The sequence below is a fragment of the Pungitius pungitius genome, chromosome 3, assembly GCF_949316345.1.
Source record: "Pungitius pungitius chromosome 3, fPunPun2.1, whole genome shotgun sequence".
In the NCBI taxonomy this organism is placed as follows: Eukaryota; Metazoa; Chordata; class Actinopteri; order Perciformes; family Gasterosteidae; genus Pungitius; species Pungitius pungitius.
Window position 1 is genome coordinate 15,655,661 of NC_084902.1, and position 21,047 is coordinate 15,676,707.

A 21,047-nucleotide genomic window follows, 5' to 3' on the forward strand; every position below is an offset into this window, starting at 1 on the left:
AAGTAGGCAATTGTCATCGATTGTGCAATAATGAAATGCTTACAGTGTATTAGCCCTACATGATCTTCAAATGAAACATCTATTTGTAATTAGTTTTAGATTCTAAATACCTCCTCCAATCGACACACAGACACCAAGCTACTTGAATATGTATATGTTCACACAAATCAATATGAATACATTTGTAAGTACCATTTTCCACTTCACTTGATGTATTTTGATAATACATCAAACGCTTTTGAATCTTGCACAAGCTGAATCTAATGTTCAAAACACGACAACACATTGTTAACTTCAAGCACTGTCAGTAACACAATAGCATGTATCACGTGCTTTTATTTATTTCAGTATGTTTCGGTATTCTTTTCCCATAAAGGCAATGACTACCTGCTTACTTACCTGTGGCAGGTAAACAGGAAGTCGCGACAGGCGCGAGCGACACGCCCTCAGAAACCTGAAGAGTTATTTTCCTCTGTCGACTCTTAGTTTCGGCGTCACACACGACGTTTTCGCGCCAGACAGACATTTATGGGCACTTTTACCGGAGAGATAATTATTTTAAAGACACCAGGAGATTTGCCTTCGTCGTAACCTCACCGGAGTACATTTTTTTACATTTATTTATAGCTTTTCTGTTCGTTGACAAACACAAGACTAAACTCTCGGGGACCAAAGGCCTGCAGGTGGATCTCGGAAAACGCACCAGACACTACGAGAAATCAACAAGAGAAAAAAGAAGAAGGAGCAGGAGGAGGAGGAGGAGGAGGAGAAGTAGTTCAGGTGTTTTTGGGTCCTTAGTCCAGCGTTTACCTCCTAATGGACTACATGGACAGTGGACTCCGATACACGCCGAAGTCGGTAAGAAACGCGTCGGGCCGCCTGAAGGTGGTCTAAAGGCCGCTGACGCTCCGTTTTAACCGGCTGACATGGACACGCATGACTTTAGTCAAAGAGTTCGGGCGTAGACTGAATAACTGTTTACTGACCTCGGTGCGTATGTGTGACTGGTTTTAAACCGGAAGTGGAGACTTAAAATGTCAGTCATTTAGTGGGACCTACACGGGATGAACCTTCCCATAGCAAAAGTGTCAGTATATGGAGTAGAAAGGTCGCTTTTCTTCTCATTCCACACGCACACACAACACTATTCACATCAGCCTTAAAAGAAACAAACATATCAGGGGTCTAAAGCACCTGGTTTGCCTTTAGAAACAAATGTGAGAACTGCTGCACTAATTCTCTCACTTCTTCTTTCTCTGGTTCGTTACTGTTCATTTTGTAATTTTCTGGGTGTGCTTTTAAAGTAAATTTAAAAAAAGCAATACACCACCCCCAAAGGTGGGAAATACATCGTGACAGATATTCACAGGATACCTGATTGATCTTTGTTTTCATTCAAGTACAGGCAGTAGTGTATCGGATTCTTTTAATATACAATATGTGTCCTTTGTCGCGGGGCATATTTTTCAACCAAACTTTGTAGGAAATGTAACTTGTATCCTGCAAAGGTTATCAGAAAGCAAAGCCTAGAGGCCCTGATGCCTGAATTCCTGCAAATTACTCCACCCTGTTGGGACTAGATCACCTGAGTCTTTGCGCCCTACATCTGTGCTAGATAACTCCACAAACAACATCACACTATGGTGATCAATACAAAGGTACGTTAGTAGAAATCCCTTTCAGTTTTCAATCACAGGATTTGTTAGGACACAGTGGATTTTGGAGATTGACAGCGAAACAACGTAATAACTAAAGGCATTTGAGCTGTGTTCAAATTAATTACATGTTTTAGACTTATTGAGATTTGTAGTTCAGTGTTCTCCTAAATCAATAACTAGATTCCCGTTAGCATTGGTTACATTAAATATTTTATGCTTTAATTGGTATACTTTTAACATTTTAGTTAAACAGATTCCAAGCAATTATATTTATATTCATTGAATGGTATGAATTAGTTAATATTGTTCTGTTTGTTCTGTTAATTCTTCTTATTGTTCTTATTGTTCTGTTAATATTAATGGTTCATTTTTAGAGTCAGTTCAAGAAGATTGGATCTGTTTTTGTTCTTAACTTCTAATGTTTTTCCCTTTTTTATTTTGTAGCTTGTTGTTTAAATCGATTTGGGTAATAAATGTGTTAAGCACGTGATTTATACGATCTTGTTTAAGAAACAACACCGACCCATACATGCTTATACTACAGACTGCAGGGCGCTTTTGAAATTGGAATGACAGATGGTCAAATCTGTTCTTGTAAGACAAATACCTGCTGCCACAGGTGCAGTATATCTAATTGTAGTAATTTGGGTGGAGTATCATGTTTATATGAGCAGGGAGGCACTTTATCAAGGCATAGTTTTGCACTGAGGACGATCCTCCAATAGACACAGTGTCATTTTAAATCTTTTTTTTTTTGCCCGTGATGTTATCCTGTTTTCCAGGAACCTTTTTAAAATGTTGTGCTACAGTACAATGAGCGCGCACACAGAAACTTGTTGTGTGCCAGATCAGCAAATGGCTTGTTCCCAGCAGGTTGGACTGGATTTGAAATGGTGAAACCATTGTACTCCCTCCCCCAACTGCCTCACCTCTTAAAGGTAAACTCCAAGCAGTGACTCACGCTTGAAGTTCCCTTCTACTTCATTTAGAGCGCGAGACAAAAAAAAAAGTCCTTTTTGTGTTGTGAGTGGATTGAAAAGGAAAATCTGCTCTGATGTCCACCACTAAAAACAGCCGATAGTCAAAGACAATCTCAGAACATAGTTTATCTGGTCAACACAGGCGGAGAGCATCCCTGAGCTACACAAGAACCGTTGCCATCAGTTGCTATCACCCATCTGCAGCATCTCCTCTGGTAGAGTTTAAATGTCCACCCATGTTTTCCCGCTATTGACAAATACAACGCTCCCCCCTCACCCAGGACAAGGACTGGGACAACACCATCCAGTTCCTGCCCGCATCGGACAACAAAAAGCTTGAGAAGAAGAAGGGCCCGGGGACAGTTGGGGCTGTGATCGGCGTGGTGATCTTTCTTGCCGTCATCGCTCTAATGACCGGACTGCTAGTCTGGCATTTCCACTGTAGGAACTCCTTCTTTGATACTTATTTGATAATAGAACTAAATAGCAAACAGTTTGTGGAAAAAGGATGCTTTTATTTAGTGTGATTTTTCTGATAAATTGCATAGATATACATAAGTACCCTGCACAGCTCTTGGATCTGCTAGATTTATTTATTTGAATCTATTAACATTAGGAGAAAATAGTGTTTTTAATTTCATATTAAGACTTTCTTAACCCCAACTTTAATATTCCTTTCTATGTCTTTGAAATCTGCTGTTTTGAAGTTGTTCTTGTTCAATGTTCTTCAGAAAGTTGAATTTTGTTTGTTCTGTCTGATCATTTTTTTGTGCTGATGAGTTAAACCTTGAAGGGATTAAAGCGATATAAGTTAACACGTTATACACTAGCGATAAAAGTAAAGAAAGCCACACAGTTTAGAAATGGGCTTAATGCAGAAGGAGTGTGTGTTTATCCTCAGTCTTCTGTGTATTCCGCAGTCCGTAAAGATGTGAAACTTAAAAGGATGTACAGCGGCTCCATGCGGATCACCAACCAGGCTTTTGTAGATGCCTACGAGAGTTCCAACAGCTCCGAGTTCAAGGCGCTGGCGACGCAGGTGACTTCACAGGTGAGACTGCTGCTCGGAGACTCACAACACGGCCCTCTCTTCAAAAATGAAACCGGTTGTATTCAAAGCGCATTTATTCTCTCCCTGCTGCGATGTTGCTCCTGTCTCTTTCAGCTTAAATCCATCTATTCCAAGAGTCCACAGTTGGCCAAATACTATGTTGGCTCTACAGTTCAGGCTTTCAGGTAGGGCTCCTTTATTATCGCCTCTACCAAGAGGGCCATGTGCCTTTTCCTGATTGTTTGTTTGTGAGTCGGTTAGCACAATGTCTAAAAAATGACTACATTTAGAAAAAGAAAAGAAATGTGTGCACCCATGCAGATCGAATAGCACCATTATATTAAAACACATTAACATCTGTGGCTGATACAAGACAAATAAGACCCTTGATGTATTAGCACCGTAGATCTGTCTGACCCTTATAGAAGAAGTTGCATTATATTTCTTATCTCTACCCTGTTTACTTATTGTCTCTTTGCCCTCAGTGAAGGCAGTGTTATTGGCTACTACCTGTCAGAGTTCCAAGTCCCTAAAGGCCAAGAGGCCTCTGTCGACTCTGCCATGTCTTCAATGGACAAGCTAGTGGACAAAGAGAAGCGAATCCGTTCCAGACCTAGCAACTCTCTGGTCCTTGAAGATGTGAGATCTTCAGGTACAACCAAAGCAACTGAGGCCCAGACTGGCCTTGTTTAATTATTCAGTTTATAATCCATCATTCGATTATGATTACAGTAGTTGTAGAATGTCACGTTTTACTGTCAGCATCCTCATCAGTTATTTTTCATCTCACAGCACTCGATACCCGACTCATTTCAACACCATTCAGCAGTAAGTGTTCTTCTCCATCTCTTTATCTGTGTAAGTGAAGAACCACGAGCACGTCTTAACACATAGTTCATGGGGTTTGAAACATGTTACCAGAGCTGAAATCATATTAGATTGTTGTTTCTTGTTTAATTCTTCTGACGATAGTGGGCCTTTGTTTCTCCCCAACAAGAATGAAAAACTGTGTAATGTATTCTCCTGACATCCAGGTTAAAACGGGTTTTTATGCAATACATTTTAAAGCAGTGTACAGGGTACAAATTAGAAAGGTGTTTCAAATAAGCATGCACACTGATACCAGAGTGAGTTTGTGAACAGGCAGTCATTGGATTTACGTTGAGATAATTGGTTTACTGCAGTCCTGTGATTTGCAACATTGAACGGTGAGCATCCCTCAAATCTTTTTTATTCTGTCTCAGGAGTTTTGAGGTTTTCAGAACATACAAAGCCCAATAAAATCGGACAGATCCAGTCTCCTGGCTTCCCTAACAGTCCATATGCCCCCAACACCTTCATCGAGTGGCAGCTGAGAGCCGACCCCGGAAACGTCATCAAGCTCGACTTTGACACGATGAATCTAGAAGAGGACTGCAGTAATGATTTTATCAAAATCTACGACTCCTTGGTGGCCATCGAGAGCAGCGCCATGGAAGAGTGAGTTTTTCCTTTCTCATCTAAATACAGCTTTGAACGGAGCCATAACTTGCCTACCTTCAGTATTCCTACTTCTATGCAGTGGCATATTTTTTTAATAGAATAGAGAGGGCTCCATCTTGTATGTGCGGCCCTCTGCTGGTCAGATGCTGTGTTTCTAATGTTTCCTTCTGCATACATTCATATACACATATACATACGGTTAAGTTGTGTGAACACCACACGCCGCAGCTGATCATGGACTGTCTCACAGACAGTATACACAGGCAGCGATGTAGAGAACATTGGGAAAGTGCCAATTTAAAAGAAATGGTCTCAATCACATGTGAGTGAACAGTGCATAGAGAAAATATGTTTGTTTTTTTCTTCCTCAGAATGTGTGGATACTACTCACCTAGTCAACCTTTGACCTTTCTGTCTTCTCGCAATGTCATGCTTGTGACGATGGCCTCAAATGAAGAAAAAAACTACCCAGGTTTTAGAGCAAAAATCTCACAAGTCCAGCGTGGAAGTAAAGGTGGGAATTAATGATCGAAACTCTCACGGTTTCATATTTGGGAAAAAATCATTTCAAATCAAATCCTGACCCAAATATATTTTTAACAGATATAACATGCGGTGGCAAGCTGACTGGTGCAACGGGCACCTTTACTTCTCCCAACTTTCCAAGTTATTATCCTCCTCAGATTACGTGTCAGTGGTCGATCGAGGTGAGACGACTGCACTTTCATATCCTATGTTTCTGTTCTGCTCCTCGGAGGCTCCCACCTCCCCACTTCAATAAGTTCTTACCCGTGTCTGTCTGTCTTTAAGGTCTCTCCTGGTTATGCAGTAAAGGTGACGTTCAAGAAGTTCCTCCTGTCTGAGCCCGGGATGGAGGACAGTAGGGACTGTAAGAAAGACTATGTGCAGGTTAACGGAAAGAAGTGAGTCCTTGCTTGTATCTCAGAAAACAACATAGGAATTACATAACACAACAGATGTCTCACTACTTCACGCACGTCACCCTCAGATTGTGTGGAGAAAAGCCTGACGGAACAGTGACAGAAACCAGTCAGACAAACACCATGAGCGTGGAGTTTTTCTCTGATGCCTCCTATGTGGACCGAGGCTTTAGTGCAACCTATGAGGCCATCGACGTCAAAGACCGTAAGTGACTGATAATGGTTATTTCTTGACACTGGGCAAGTGTATCTCACGTCAACCCTGTAATGTCATCCACAGCTTGTCCGAGCCAGTTCCAGTGCGAAAATCAGAGGTGCATTAAAACAGCGCTCCAGTGTGATGGCTGGAATGACTGTGGAGACATGAGTGATGAATTAAAATGCAGTAAGTACTCACATTATCACATCACATGTCTTAAATTATCTTTCCTCGAAATTGTGTAATTACTCGCCACATTGTTGGTACACTAAGTGAGTTTAACTGTGATTTATCTTCAGCATGCAAGCCACAGGATATCAGTTGTAAAAATGGGTTGTGCAAGCCCATGTTCTGGAAATGTGACGGCGTAGACGACTGTGGAGACCTCACAGACGAGCTGAACTGTGGTAAGGCTCATAGAGGACGGATTTTACAAGAGCTTTAACAGGTATTTTGTTACTCCTGCTGACTGTTCCTTTCCTTATCTAAGGTGGATGCACATCCGGACAATTTACATGTAAGAATAACAAATGTGTGTCTGAGAAGCTTCAATGTGACGGCACAGACAACTGTGGGGACGGGTCAGATGAGCTCAACTGTGGGAGAGGTAAGAGTCCTTTTCTTAACTGCAAAAACATCTCATCAACATTGTTTTGTTTGTTAAAAAGAAGGCAAATGATTCCCCCACTGTAGTGAAGTTATCTGCAGACTAAATTAGCGTGTGTGTGTGTGTGTGAGTGTGAGAGGTGGACACAGACATAACTCAATGTCCACTGTGTGTGGTAGCTGTGTTAACTAAGCCATCACATTTACATGAAAGTATTGTTATCTGTTTTAAACTGTGCTTTAGGCAACATGAAATTCATGCTTCTGAAAGGAGGTTTTCCCCCACATTTTACGAATTAATACAGGGCCTATTTCTTTATTCAAGTTTGACTGTTCTTCAATCCCTCTCGCTTTAGGCACTAATGATGCAGAGACCGTCTGCAGTGATCTCACTTATAGATGTAAAAACGATAAATGCATTAGTAAGGTGAACCCAGAATGCGACGGGGAACCGGACTGCACAGATGGCTCTGATGAGGAGAACTGCGGTATGTCCCAATGAAAAACCCAACGGGTTCATGTACTTGCATATTCAAAACTAGTTATTATTGCCATCTGCATTGTTAAGCTCACATGACAAAACAGATGTGAATCTCCACCCACCTCAGGCACAACAACAAGCTGCAGCAAGCCTTCTGCGTGACTCATTGATTGTTTTCATTGCAGACTGCGGAAGGAGTTTGTTTAAGACGTCGCGTATTGTGGGCGGCGAGAATACAGAAGAAGGGGAGTTTCCCTGGCAGGTCAGCCTCCACGTCAAAGGTTCCGGCCACGTGTGTGGAGCGTCCATCATCAGTCCAAAGTGGCTGGTCACTGCTGCCCACTGTGTGCAGGATGACGGACGAACAAGGTAGCATCTTACTTTGTGCTTAATGTTCTCACTGGCAACAAGAAAGCTTTCGTCCTCTTTATTGTCCTTTATTTATGCATCTGTATGCCGGACACATTGTTTAACAGCCATGTTTAGACAAATGAAAGTTGTCTCAACTACTACCCCACAATAGTGTTTAATTTATGTCAATTATTTTATTCTTTTAAGGCCACTAGAGTATCTTAAATGATTTGAATCTTTAGGTCAAAATAACAAATGCGTTATTATAAATTCCGTTGTTTGAAGTTAAAGATGCTGTAAACTATTTTTCTTATTGAAGTGAAACCCTAGACCTGTGTTTTTACTGGGAACATAAAGTTTGCTTGAATTATTTATCTACATGAGATGTCTGTCTGTAGATTGAAAACAAACAAATTTGCGATCTGATTTGGTTTGTCTTCAGGTACTCGCAGCCCGGCACTTGGGAAGCTTACCTCGGCCTTCACATCCAAGGAAATATTGGAAAGACCGTAGTGAAGAGGAACCTGAAGCAGATCATACCCCACGTTAACTACAACGCATATACCTACGACAATGACATCGCCCTGATGGAGCTGGACAGTCCTGTCACATACTCAGATTACATCAGACCCATCTGCCTGCCGGCCCCCCAACATGATTTTCCAGCAGGGAGCAATGTGTGGATCACAGGGTGGGGCGCCACCCGAGAAGGAGGTGAGTTTTCATGAAAAGCAGACGTGGTAGTTTTTTCATTTGGATGAATATTTGTTGCCACTAATACTCAGACTAAAACTGAACTATCAATTGATTAAAACAATTAAATTATAGTTTTTCATTTTGTTAGGTAATGCTCTGCTATATACTGAGTATTCAAAATGTCCTAGAATATTTCAATTGTAGTAGCTCTAAATGAAATATATTTATCTATGTTGCTTACAGATAAATGTTTTTTACGTGCTAATACATACTGTACAATTTTATTACATTTCTCTGAAGACCCGCTGTTACTTTAGTTTACAGCCCCAAATCTAAAGTGTGATGGTGACCTTCTGTTTTTTGGGGGGGATTAAGGATTTGCTGCAAAAGTGCTCCAAAAGGCCGACGTTCGAATCATCAACCACACGGTGTGCAACACTTTGATGAAAGGACAGATAACTTCTCGCATGTTGTGTGCCGGAGTGCTGACCGGAGGCGTTGATGCTTGTCAGGTAATGAACAGCCCTTGAACTGTATGCTGTCCTTTTTTCTTTCTTATTGTTTCAGCTTTTTCCAAGAATATTTTACAAAATAAGACATATTCATATTTTATCATGCAAATTTTACGATTAGCTAGAAATGTATCCGAAAATGTCACTGCAAGGATAAAAGAATGTTCATTCAGTTCATTGAATGTATTACATGGGCATCAAAAAAGATTTTGGACTTTAAGGTTGCAGAGAAGTAGTCTGTGTAGGATGGAAATTGGGGGAGCGACCATACACTGCCACCCCCTGCACTCATTCAGTGACTCTCTCATGTACCTTGATTGTCTCTTAGGGGGACTCTGGCGGCCCTCTGTCCAGTCCGGCCGGCAGTCGTATGTTCCTGGCAGGAGTGGTGAGTTGGGGCGATGGCTGTGCCCGGAGGGACAAACCTGGCATCTACACAACTGTCACCAAATTCCGTGGGTGGGTGAAAGAAAAGACCGGAGTGTAGACCACTGCAAAATAATCCAATAAGTTCATAGTGACATGAACACGGACTTATGACAAGCAATGTACGGATTGCGGCTCCACCACACTGACTTGGCAGCTCACGTCGTGGCGCTGAATTGCGGTCCCAGCTGCAGTGGAAAACCAATTGACACACATTTTATGACTGGGATTTTATCAGGGTGGGGTCGATGACATTTTTAAAATGTAAATAAAGGTTTTTGTGTGGACTGTTTTGGCCTTTGTTTTTAGCTTGTTTTAATGGAGGAAAATGTTGTGTGCTGCCCGTAAATTAGATTTTAGGTGTTACACATGTAGACAAATTCATTGAGTCCTCACAATCTGCTGTCTTGTGTTTTATTGGTACAAACTATACAAATTTCCTATCAGTTTCCTTGTTATTCTGTTCTGAATTTCATAAATGAAAAAACAAATGACAGCAGGCTCTTTCCATCTTACCTCCTATGGCTTGGTATATTGTCTTATTAGTGATTTTTATTTTTCGTCAAGCAGAAATCCCTGAAAAGGTGGATGTGATTGTTCTCTTATGAAAGCATAGTCCTTCTAATCATTCATGCCTTTTTCCATTTGTATAGTGAATATCAGCATAAAATATATTGGCATGAATAAGTACAGTATCATTCAAAAGTTTGGACACTTTCTCATTGAATGAGAACGCGTACAAACTTTTCACTGTTACTGTTGGTTTTGAATGAGATCTTTTCTTTTATGCTTCATATGATCTGTCCTGAATCTGTATAAATGTGGTTTTATAGCTAATATTTTTAAATAAAAAATTCTAACATAACCTCCAATTTATGTTTTCGTGCTATGAATTTCTTCATTTTTTTTTGGAGATAATTATTAAGGATTTAAAACTAAATTCATATTTTAATTGTTTTCTTTACATCTGTTGTCGCTAGACTGCGAATCAACTTCTTTTTCAGATCATTTCACTTAGACATAGGTTGTCAGAGAGTGCATATATTGGTCCAGATCCAAATTAGATTTTATTTTTAAATTGGCCTCTTCTTGATGTATCTCCATTAACCTCTGATGGGTGTCTTTGAAAAAAATACATTTTTGAAGCAATCCAAACAGATTGCATTCGATTCAACTGTTAATGCAATGAACTATGCTACTGATTCAAAATAATTCCATGTATTTTTAGGAGAGCACAGCTGGGCCAATCATTGTGGACAAAAGGAATAGTTTGATTTCAACGTGTTCAACTCCGGAACAAAGACTACGTGAATCTAACCTCTGCCGGAACGTAGCTATGAACGGAACGGAAACGGTCCCCCCGTGTTATTGTTCCCCGGTGCGCGCAGCAGTCTATGCCCTGGTTTATATCCTTCGCTTCATGTCATCTTTTAGATGTTGTCCATTAAGCTCATGCGTACACGTTCAAAACACAGTGGAGTACTCGCGCTTCGTGCTTCTCAGACACGTGGATTCAAAGCACAGCTGGAAGTGGATGTAACGTTAGTTTAAACTCGACGTCCGATCCGTCATCCAATTCAGATGTGAAGGCAAAGCCGTCGACTTGATTTATATGTTGTGAATCAACTCAGCGGTGAAGGCGAGTATTTTACGCTAAACATGGAGTCGGACCAGAGGAGGGACAGCCGGAGTTGGGACTGGGACAGTCCACAGTGCCGAGCCCAGCTGGACGACATCTTTTTCCGCCGACATGACTACATCCAGGCCGGAGGCCCGGAGCACAGGGAGTTCTGGGCTTTTTTTGACCGCTTCCAAAGGTTTAAAACAAAGAAGGACATGTCCGGGGCCAAAGGGGACGGAGGAGACGGGAGAAAGGCCGCCACTGGCAAGGTGGACCTTGGCCTCCCGAAAGAGTACGATGCGCGTTACCGCATCAATGTGTCCGTGTGCACCAGGGACGTGGAGGAGCGCCTCGGGAAGTCCGAGCACCGAGGCCGGCAGAGGTCCTCCGGCCCGGGCCGCCAGGAGGTCTCCGACTGCCGCCTGGCTCTGCTGCATTTCCTGGACTTCAGCCAGAGGCAGAGTTTCGGAAAGCTGGCCAAGCTTCGCCGGGAGCAGAAGAACCTCCCCATCTTCCAGTACCGGGACAGGATCGTGGACACGGTGCGACGTCACCCCGTGGTTGTGGTGGCAGGGGACACGGGCTGTGGGAAATCCACCCAAGTGCCTCAGTATCTGCTCTCCGCGGGCTTCACTCACATCGCCTGCACTCAGCCGCGGCGCATCGCCTGCATTTCCCTCGCGAAGAGGGTCAGCTTTGAGAGTCTCAACCAGTACGGATCAAAGGTGTGTCACGGCCGGACCTTTTGTTTGAACAACAGCCGGTTAACTATAACTTAACCTATGAGCAAACATCCAGCACACAAGTATACAGGTCGCATACAAGTGGTCTGCTACTTCAAAGCTCGACTATTACTACGACTACAATTCAGAGGAAAATAGTTTATTTGAGATCACGACCTGTACATTGTGTTACTAGTTACTTATTCCGATCAATAATGCAAAAAATCGAAAAAGAATAGAATCAACACCACGGCCCATTATTATCAGTTAATATGACTTATTAAGTAGTTAAAACGAGTTTCACCTTTAGCAGCTGTAACATAAAAGTAATATATATATATATATATATAAAATAGATCCGATTCAGAAATGGGCCACTCTAAATACTGAGTAATAAGAGTACTTTTACTACACCATGAAGGCCAAGAGAAATGTGGAGATATCCCTTTGGCTGAATAATAAAATGAAGACAATATAATATAAAGTAACAGAAAATGGTTATTTGAAGTTTTAGTCAAATATCGTTTCCGAATTTGTTTCCAGCACGAACTCAATGGTAAACTCATAATGTATATTTCACAATAAGCTTACATAATGTGTTTGTGCTCTGCAGGTGGGGTACCAGATCCGCTTCGAGACCACCCGGACCCCGGCCACCAAACTGTTGTTCCTCACTGAGGGGCTGCTGCTCCGGCAGATCCAGCAGGACAAAACACTGTCTCAGTACCAGGTGTTGATCGTGGACGAGGTCCACGAGAGGCACCTCCACTGTGACTTCCTTCTCGGGGTGCTGCGCTCCCTGCTGTCTGACCACTCAGATCTGCGTCTCATCCTCATGTCAGCCACCATCAACATCAAGCTTTTCTCTGACTATTTTAATAGTGCTCCTGTGCTGCAGGTGCCAGGCAGGCTGTTTCCTATACAGGTAAGCTGAGGAAAGCAGTAATCACAGACATAACACCAATTTCACTTCAAGAAATGTGTTTTCCGGGCCGCGGTGGGGCCATAGTCTAATACCTATGCTGTAAGTAATGGGACAAAGGAAAAAAATATATTCAGTATTTTAGCTGGAATATATTCAATTGGGAAATAATTTCCAAACATATTTCAGTGTTTTCAGGTTTTGGTAATATTGTGGTTACTTTAGATCCGATTTAGTTAACAGAGTTGTGCGTTTCCTTTACTAAGGTGATATACCAGCCCATTCCGACTGAGGAGCAGCCGTCCCGCTCAGAGAAACTGGATCCCAGACCGTACCTGCGCATCCTGCAGGGCATCGATCAGCGCTACCCTCCCGAGGAGCGTGGCGACCTGCTCCTCTTCCTCAGCGGTGTGGCCGAGATTTCCGCCATCCAAGAAGCCTGCCAGATCTATGCCACACACACACGGCGCTGGATCGTCTTGCCGCTGCACAGCACACTCTCACTGGCCCAGCAGGACAAGGTAAACTCTGCTTTGTTTGGTTGGGGGTGGACACGACATTTTTGAATCTGGTAGGTGTGATATGTTGGATATTGGTTACTAGCTTGATTTCTCTGTCATCTTGTTATTCTTCAGGTGTTTGACATCGCTCCTCCTGCAGTCAGGAAGTGCATCATCTCTACTAATATTGCTGAGACTTCAGTTACAATAGATGGAGTACGCTTTGTCGTGGACTCAGGTATGGCACTTTTATTTGGAGAAAATATTTATTTGAATCATCTACACCCTACTACTAGAGTCTGAAGAGGTGTGTCTTGAGGTTTCGGCGGAAGATGTAGAGGCTCTCAACAAGCAGCTTGGCAGATGCAGAGCAGAGTGTGCGGGTTGGGATGTAGGGTTTCACCATGTCCTGGATGTAGACTGGACCCGATCCATTCACAGCATGGTACGTGAGAACCAATGTTTTTGAACTGGATGCGGGCAGCCACTGGTAACCAGTGAAGAGAGCATAGAAGCGGTGTGGTGTGGGAGTATTTCGGGAGGTTGAAGACCAGTCGAGCTGCTGCATTCTGGATAAGCTGCAGTGGTCAAATGGGGGTAGCAGGGAGACCTGCCAGGAGAGAGTTACAGTAGTCAAGGCGGGAGATGACAAGAGCCTGAATCAGTACCTGCGCCGCCTTCTGAATGAGAAGGGGTCGTATTCTCCTGATGTTGTAGAGCGTGTATCTACAGGATCGTGTCGTCGCTGTGATGTTGGCAGTCAGGGACTGGCCCATAAGTTCCAAATAAAGCAAATCTAATGCAGAATTTGGGTGGTAAATGTTATCTAACTTTTAAATGAGTTCAAATAGTAAAGGAGGGGACTCAGGTAGAGTAATACAAACACAAATGGGTCGTTAAGTCATTAATTCTTTTACAGGGAAGGTAAAAGAGATGAGTTTTGATCCAAAGGCCAAGATGCAGCGCCTGCAGGAGTTCTGGATCAGTCGAGCCAGCTCTGAGCAGAGGAAAGGTCGAGCCGGTCGCACAGGTCCAGGAGTGTGTTACCGTCTGTACGCTGAGTCCGATTATGATGCCTTTGCACCGTATCCGGTGCCTGAAATCCACAGAGTGGCCCTGGACTCACTCATTCTTCAGGTAACAATATGCCATAGAAAGCTGGATTGTTTTTCATACTTTAACGTCCGTTGTTACATTTTAGATTTATACAACCTGTCTTGTTCCTGCAGATGAAGAGCATGTGTCTTGGAGATCCACTTTCTTTTGTCTTCATCGATCCCCCTCCAGCTGCTAGTATCCAGACTGCTGTTACTTATCTCAAAGAGCAGGGAGCACTGGACAGTCGTGCTGAACTGACTTCTATCGGGAGTTTGCTGGCACAACTGCCTGTGGATGTGGTCATAGGTAAGATTCCCTCCCACCTACACATACAGTCATGTTTTCTAAAGGTTAAATTGCACTTCTGGCTTTGTTTCAGGCCGGCATCTTCTACACGCTTATCCTTAGTGCGTTGTGGAAATAAATATACAAAGTATCAATACATGTACTTAGAGTAGCAGCTAGATTTGTGTCTGCGTGTGTTTATGTGTCTGCGTGTGTGTGTGTGTTTTTGTCTGTGTTTAGGGAAGATGCTGGTGCTGGGCTCTTTGTTTAAGCTGGTGGATCCCGTGTTGACAGTAGCAGCAGCCCTCAGTGTTCAGTCGCCTTTCCTGCGCAGCGCGCAGCACAACCCAGACTGTGGCACTGCACGCCAGCCCCTGCAAAGCAACCACGGGGACCCCTTTACCCTGCTCAACACCTTCAATGCCTGGGTGGAGGTCGGTGATGGAAACATTGTTCGACATTGGCTATTTGATGTGAACGGAAGAGTCAGATTTGGTCTAAAGATGGTCTACATGTGCTTTACACTATTCACCAACAGGTGAAAGGAGAGAGAGGTGGTGGCTCAAAGAAGTGGTGCAGGAGGAGAGGCCTGGAGGAGCAGCGTCTGTATGAGATGGTCAACCTACGCAGACAGTTCAAGGTAAGCAACTGACACAGTAGTTAACCTAAATATAGATTTTTAAATGTGATAATGTTCCGAAGTTTGAACACTCTTTACCATATGAGCTCCCTCTCTGGTTGACAGGAGTTGCTGAGGAGCCACGGCCTGCTGGAATCGGAGAACAGCACCTCCTCTGGCGGTGACCGCGTGCAGCGCAGGCAGAGGCTGACGGAGCGGAGGAAGCTGCATCAGCTGAAGAGAGATCACGAGCAGCAGGAGAGTGGCAAACGTAAAGTCCTGAGGATGGACGAGGGTCAGGACGGCGAGTTCTCCTCAGGTTCAGACACCGAGGGAGCCGGCAAAGGCAAGAAGGACAAGGCGGGAACAGCACAGGACTTGGACATCCAGGTAACACGGGAAAGGTTGACACAAAGCACACTGTACCTCAACACCAACATTTAACTCTCTACCTTTCTTTGTGCTATTTTGTGGTATACCTTACTGGCTGTATGATGGTTGAAAAAAGGCACAGTAACACTGATCCGTGGTCTCTCTGTGGCGCTGTTTGGCCTGCGACAGGATGTGAAGTTCAAGTTGCGTCACAACGTGTCGGAGCTGCAGAATGCGGCCAGCGTCAGTCAGGACATGTCCTCACGCCAGCAGGCTTTGCTCAAGCTGCTGCTTTGCCGCGGCCTCTACCCTCAGCTGGCACTGCCTGATGAACACAACTCCACCCGCAAGGACTCGGACCAGGTCAGTCCTCTAAATCATCAAAGTTTAGATGGTCCAATGAAGGTGTGCCAGTAAACGGCTGCTCCTATATTGTGTTGTATTGATCCCCTTTCCCTTTGTGATTTTGCAATGTAAAGGTGTTTCACACAAGGAATAAGCAGGGAGTGGTGATCCACCCAACTAGTGTGTTTGCCAGCGACCCAGAGGTGTTACAAGTGCCTGAGGATGACAGCGGAGAGATGGGTAAACCTCTCTTAACAGTTTCTTTCAAAAGCATCACGTGTAGATTGGGAGGTGTATTAGAAACTGTGAAAGTCAAAACTTTAAATAGGTAACACTGTGCAGAAGTTAAACTATTAAACTACTGTAATAGAGTTTAGCACTCCCAACTTGTTGCCTGTATTTCCCTGATCCACCACTGAAGTCTCTTCCTTTCACTCTTCTTATTGGACACATCTCTCATCTTGTCTGTTTTTTTTCCCTCTCTCTTTGTCCTTGTTTTCCACCTGCAGGACCTGATCGACGGGACAGCAGCAGACACCAGCTGCTAGCCTTTGTCACTCTGTTGGAGACCAACAAGCCATATTTGTCCAACTGCGTGCGGGTTCCAGCACTGCAAGTTAGTATCAGATGTGTCTTTTTTATTGCCTCGGATTCGCCCTGATAAAGTTATGTATTATGTTTAGGCAATCTGACATGATGCTGATGATTATTATAATCCATTTTTTGGGTGATGTGATTAGAGTAGAACAACGAGTCAAATAAAATCACCCATCATCCCCTCACTGGTTCTGGGTGTTGCAACATTATTTATACTTCTGCATAAAGTAACACTGTTTAATGATATGGATTCGACAGCTATTTTCTTTTGGTGTTGATGACTAATTGAATGTTTGAAGGTGTGTTAATTTCAGAAATGCCTGTGGTAATTGAAAAATGTAGTATAAAAGGGAAAAGGGACTTGAAACAAAGATCCGAACTGGGAATGGAACACCATGTTTTATTTTATAATCGGATCATGGATTACTTACTTATAGTTCTATAATCATGTGAAACTCGTAGTGCGTCACAGACCATCAGTGTTTTGAGCAACATATCTTTCTTGTACCATGATCGCAGGGAATATATGATCAATCTTCCCTGCTGTGGCACATTGGGGCATCATGAAGTAGCACTAAATGTCTGTCTGCTCACTAGGCTCTGCTGCTGGTAGCAAACTCTGTGGACAGCAACGCTGACTGCACACGTCTGGTGGTGGATGGCTGGCTGGAGCTGGAGCTCAGGGAGCCAGAGGAGGCCCTAAAGGTGTTCTCCACCGCTCTAACACTCCGAGCTGAGTGGGAGCGCCTCCTGTTGGTCCAGTTGGGACAGAGCACAATGGGGGGACCTGAAGTCCAGGGGGTGTCCCGCAAAGTCATGGAGAAGCTGAGCGAGGGCCTGGTCCGCTTCCTGCTCTACACTGAGGTAGTGATGCAGTCCTGAACTGTTGGTACCAGTATGATGGTGTGTTTTGGCTCCTCAAAAGAAGATTATACACATATTCTTGATGCAAATAATACCGTGTGAACTCTTGTATGTGTAGTTCAATTTAGGGCTGCAACAACGAGTCGATGAAATCGATTAAAATCGATTATTAAAAGCGTTGGCAACGAATTTCATTATCGATTCGTTGTGTCGCGCGACTATTACGTTTGAGTATTAAAAGAAAGTTGCGCGCGCCGCGCAGAGCTGAGAAAAAAAAAGTTGAGCGCTCGCGCTGCAGAACAGAAGAAAAAAAGCTCCGCCCAGCAGAGCTTTGCTAAGAAAAATAAATGAAGAGCAGAGCTGAGGTAAAGGAAAGACCATCGGAGAGACCCGTAATACTGTTCAGAAACATGCGGAGGAAGAGAAACCAATGCGACCTAAATCCTCCCAGGTATTTCACACTGAAATGGGGGGTGCGGGTCCCAGCGGGACACGGGGGGGGGGGGGGGGGGGGGGGCGGGTGCTGCGGTGTCTTTGCAGCGCCAGTAGTTTTACGTTCTAATCGCCGCGCTCGAATTCAAGGTGTAACCTTTATTATTGTTCGGTCTGAAACAGCGCGCCCAGTGACGGGTGGTGCAGCAATATTGATGTCCGGGAGGAAATCAGGAGAAAGGTCGGTCCGGGATATTTTCGGGAGGGGCTTTGAAATTCGGGAGGGTTGACATATCTGATTGTAAGATATGCAAAAGCGACATGGCCTGGCACGGGAGCACCACGGCAATGATTCATGATTTTGTGCCTAATATATTTAATTTGGCGGCTGTAAAGTATACATCATGCGATGTGTGTATGTTTTTTGTGTTAGTCCATTTTATTTGCTTACTTAGGGATGTTCAAGGAGCAATCTGTTAGTTAAAACATATTTAGAAAGTGCACAGTCAGTTCTATTTTTCAATAAAGGGTTGGAAATTAATGTTTTTACATTTTTTATTTTTTTATCCGATTCATCGATTAATCGAACAAATAATCGACAGATGAATCGATTATTAAAATAATCGTTAGTTGCAGCTCTAGTTCAATTAACCATTTTTGAATTTCTCACTGACTCGTTTAAATTCTCATTTAATATACTGTACTTCTTATAATATACCTTCTACCTTCCTTCCCAGGTAACTTACAGCCTACGACGACTCACAGCCTTCCAGACCCAGAACCTGTACATCGGCCCTCGACCTCAGTCTGATCACCACGAAGCCCCCTGTGTAAACCCGCTGTTTCCAGGAGTCGAGGCCAAGCCGGACCCTATTAAGGGAGGCCTGCGTGTCACCAACTTCTTCAACTACAACTGTCTGGCTGTAAGTCTGTCTGAAACAAGTTTTTTTTTTTAAAACAGTAAAAATCTAGTCGAACCTTCTCTAAATAGTTAGAAAAAGATTTCAGCTGCTAGAAAAATAGTTTCATGTCAAGTGACGGGTAATAAAATCGTGTTAATCTGCCCCAGCATAGCTGTTGGTTGATACCAGAATACAGGTCAAGCAGATCAGTCTCTCTTGTTAAAGTCATTTAAATTTTCATTAAGTCTGACATTTGCCAACATTAGAATTTTGAGTTTTCCACTTTATAATTGGCAGGACTCAAGGGATCTCTACAGTGAGTGTTTACGCACTTTCTGGAGCTGTCCCAACTGTGACCTCTACATGCCTCTGACCCCTCTGGAACGAATGCAGCACGAGGCCTCTTGCAGGCCAGCTGGAGAACAGCGGCAGTCAGAGGAAGGTCTGCAATTTGTTATATTAATATTCTTTTCGAAGGGATCCGTTCATATGCGATGGATAGTTTAATGACTAATAATGGCTTTGTGTTTTCAGAGCCAGAAGGTGGAAAGGCGGTTTCCTCCTCATTGTCCAGTCTTACCAGAGTTTATCACTGTGACGTCTGTGATGAAGACCTGACCCTCACCTCCACGGAGATCCTCAAACACAAAAGGCAGCATATGTATTCTGCCAAGTAGCCGACTTCCGCATCTAAAGAACAATAGCTATACACAACCTGTGACTGATGATGGATTTGTGTTCATATTGAGGGTTTTCTTTAATTTGTGTCACTGTTTTTGTTCTCATTTGTACAAGAGTAATTTTATTAAAGTGCTATTACTTTACTCTAATGAGCACTGGATGTCTTTTGTTCTATAGCCCTTTTTATAGTTATATTCTTTTAGGAGATATCAACAATTGAAAAAAAATATTCAAAAGCTGGAAGCAAGAGATCAAATTCCTTTTTTTTCTCAAATTCCTTCCAGCATTGTTGAATAATTATAGATCACAACTTTCATCCAGTGTGATGGAAAAGGCCTGGTAAACATGCACATGTGAGAGCGAAGAAGACAATGATTTAAAATATAGAATGAGGGTTTAATAATGATACAAACCCACGATATGTAACACCTCAAAGCAGCACATTGGCACAAAGTCTGAAGTAAGACAGCACGGATAAAAACCTGTCTCAAAAAAAATAAAGAATCAGAATAAATATCTCAATAAATAAATAAACAGGTAATATCTCATTAATTACTTTGAAACTAATAAATACGTACATTTGAAAATATGCACATCGGCAGAAATCAATAACCTCAAAAAGTAAATAGTACTTAACACAGTTACTTAAAAATCATAAGTTATTGATTACTCAAATCAAAAGGCACATTTATTAAGATGTAAGAATGGGGCCTGCAATCGTGACCACATGACTGTCAGTACTCTACCCTTCCACCATTTCTGAACCAGAAGTAGCAAACTGTGTGCAATGGCTTTACTAGTCCTGTATATCTGCACCATTGAGTGAACGTGTGTGTCTGGGTTCAGTTCTTTCCGTTGCAGATTTGTGGGGGCCGTGTGTGCGGTTTTGTTTGTTTGTGTGCGGGACAGCGGGTTAAATTAGGATCTGGTAGTGGCAGTCTACAGGTCAAGGGTCGTGTTCGAACAGCAGCTCAGAGTCTCACGACTCTGAACCCTGCTTACTGCCTGTTCACTCACTTTAAGTCACTTTGGATAACAAAATCGTGGCTAACCTAAAATAGAAATAATCTGGTGAAGCCTAATTCAACGTTTACTGGGTGACTTCCTCATAAAGAGCATACTGTAAGTAGTCTCAAATCAAAATATAAAGGGTTGAGCATCTTCCCCCCCAGAGATTCTCTACACTACTGGGATGTCATCCATCTTTGATGTTCAATGCATTTCATGAGGTATTTTTAAAATATTTGTTTTTAAAAGTTTGTTTAAGCATTTTTCATAGAAACAGTATTTGATATTAAAGCCTCTTTCTGTCAACATAAAATTGTGATTTTATGAATATTGAGTATGGATTGCATTTTCGTCAAGAGGCAATATTCTGTGGAGCAAGTGGTGTCTCTACCTTTTCTGGAATATATACACCTTGAATCATTGTGAAGTACTGGTGTGGGGAGGCTATACTAAATCGGGGGGAATGTATCTTAAAGCCCAGCCATAAACTTCCGAAAACCTTCCTCACTCACTACTTTGCTTCCTAAGCACCTTGAGTGCAGTACGAACTTCAAGGATTGTTTGACTTTGTCGCACCACCTCATCGATGGCATCGAAGAGGCAGCGGGAACTTTGAATAAGCTTAAAGCAACATTGAGCAAACACATCTGCCACTGGGCCCAAACTAAGACCTATCGCCTTTTTCAAGTTAATATC

The 21,047-nt window shown here is 43.0% G+C and overlaps 2 protein-coding genes across 2 annotated transcripts; both read left to right on the plus strand.

Annotated features, from left to right (window-relative positions):
• The first annotated feature begins 414 nt into the window (after positions 1–414).
• On the plus strand, positions 415–10,275 carry st14a (ST14 transmembrane serine protease matriptase a). The gene is made up of 19 exons (XM_037478049.2): positions 415–858; positions 2,920–3,079; positions 3,559–3,689; positions 3,804–3,874; positions 4,175–4,341; positions 4,482–4,517; positions 4,934–5,168; positions 5,543–5,685; positions 5,775–5,878; positions 5,982–6,094; positions 6,181–6,317; positions 6,393–6,497; positions 6,611–6,718; positions 6,802–6,918; positions 7,274–7,405; positions 7,584–7,767; positions 8,192–8,463; positions 8,821–8,957; positions 9,286–10,275. The coding sequence occupies exons 1-19, from the start codon at positions 817–819 to the stop codon at positions 9,442–9,444; spliced, it is 2,553 nt and encodes an 850-aa protein (XP_037333946.2). The 5' UTR covers positions 415–816; the 3' UTR covers positions 9,445–10,275.
• A 457-nt stretch (positions 10,276–10,732) lies between these two features.
• Positions 10,733–20,309, plus strand: dhx34 (DEAH (Asp-Glu-Ala-His) box polypeptide 34). Its single transcript, XM_037464156.2, has 16 exons — positions 10,733–11,729; positions 12,340–12,651; positions 12,915–13,169; positions 13,284–13,386; positions 14,068–14,285; positions 14,378–14,552; positions 14,772–14,965; positions 15,070–15,171; positions 15,277–15,540; positions 15,712–15,885; positions 16,002–16,107; positions 16,377–16,483; positions 17,062–17,328; positions 18,498–18,683; positions 18,960–19,104; positions 19,197–20,309. The coding sequence occupies exons 1-16, from the start codon at positions 11,043–11,045 to the stop codon at positions 19,337–19,339; spliced, it is 3,438 nt and encodes a 1,145-aa protein (XP_037320053.2). The 5' UTR covers positions 10,733–11,042; the 3' UTR covers positions 19,340–20,309.
• The last annotated feature ends 738 nt before the right edge of the window (positions 20,310–21,047 follow it).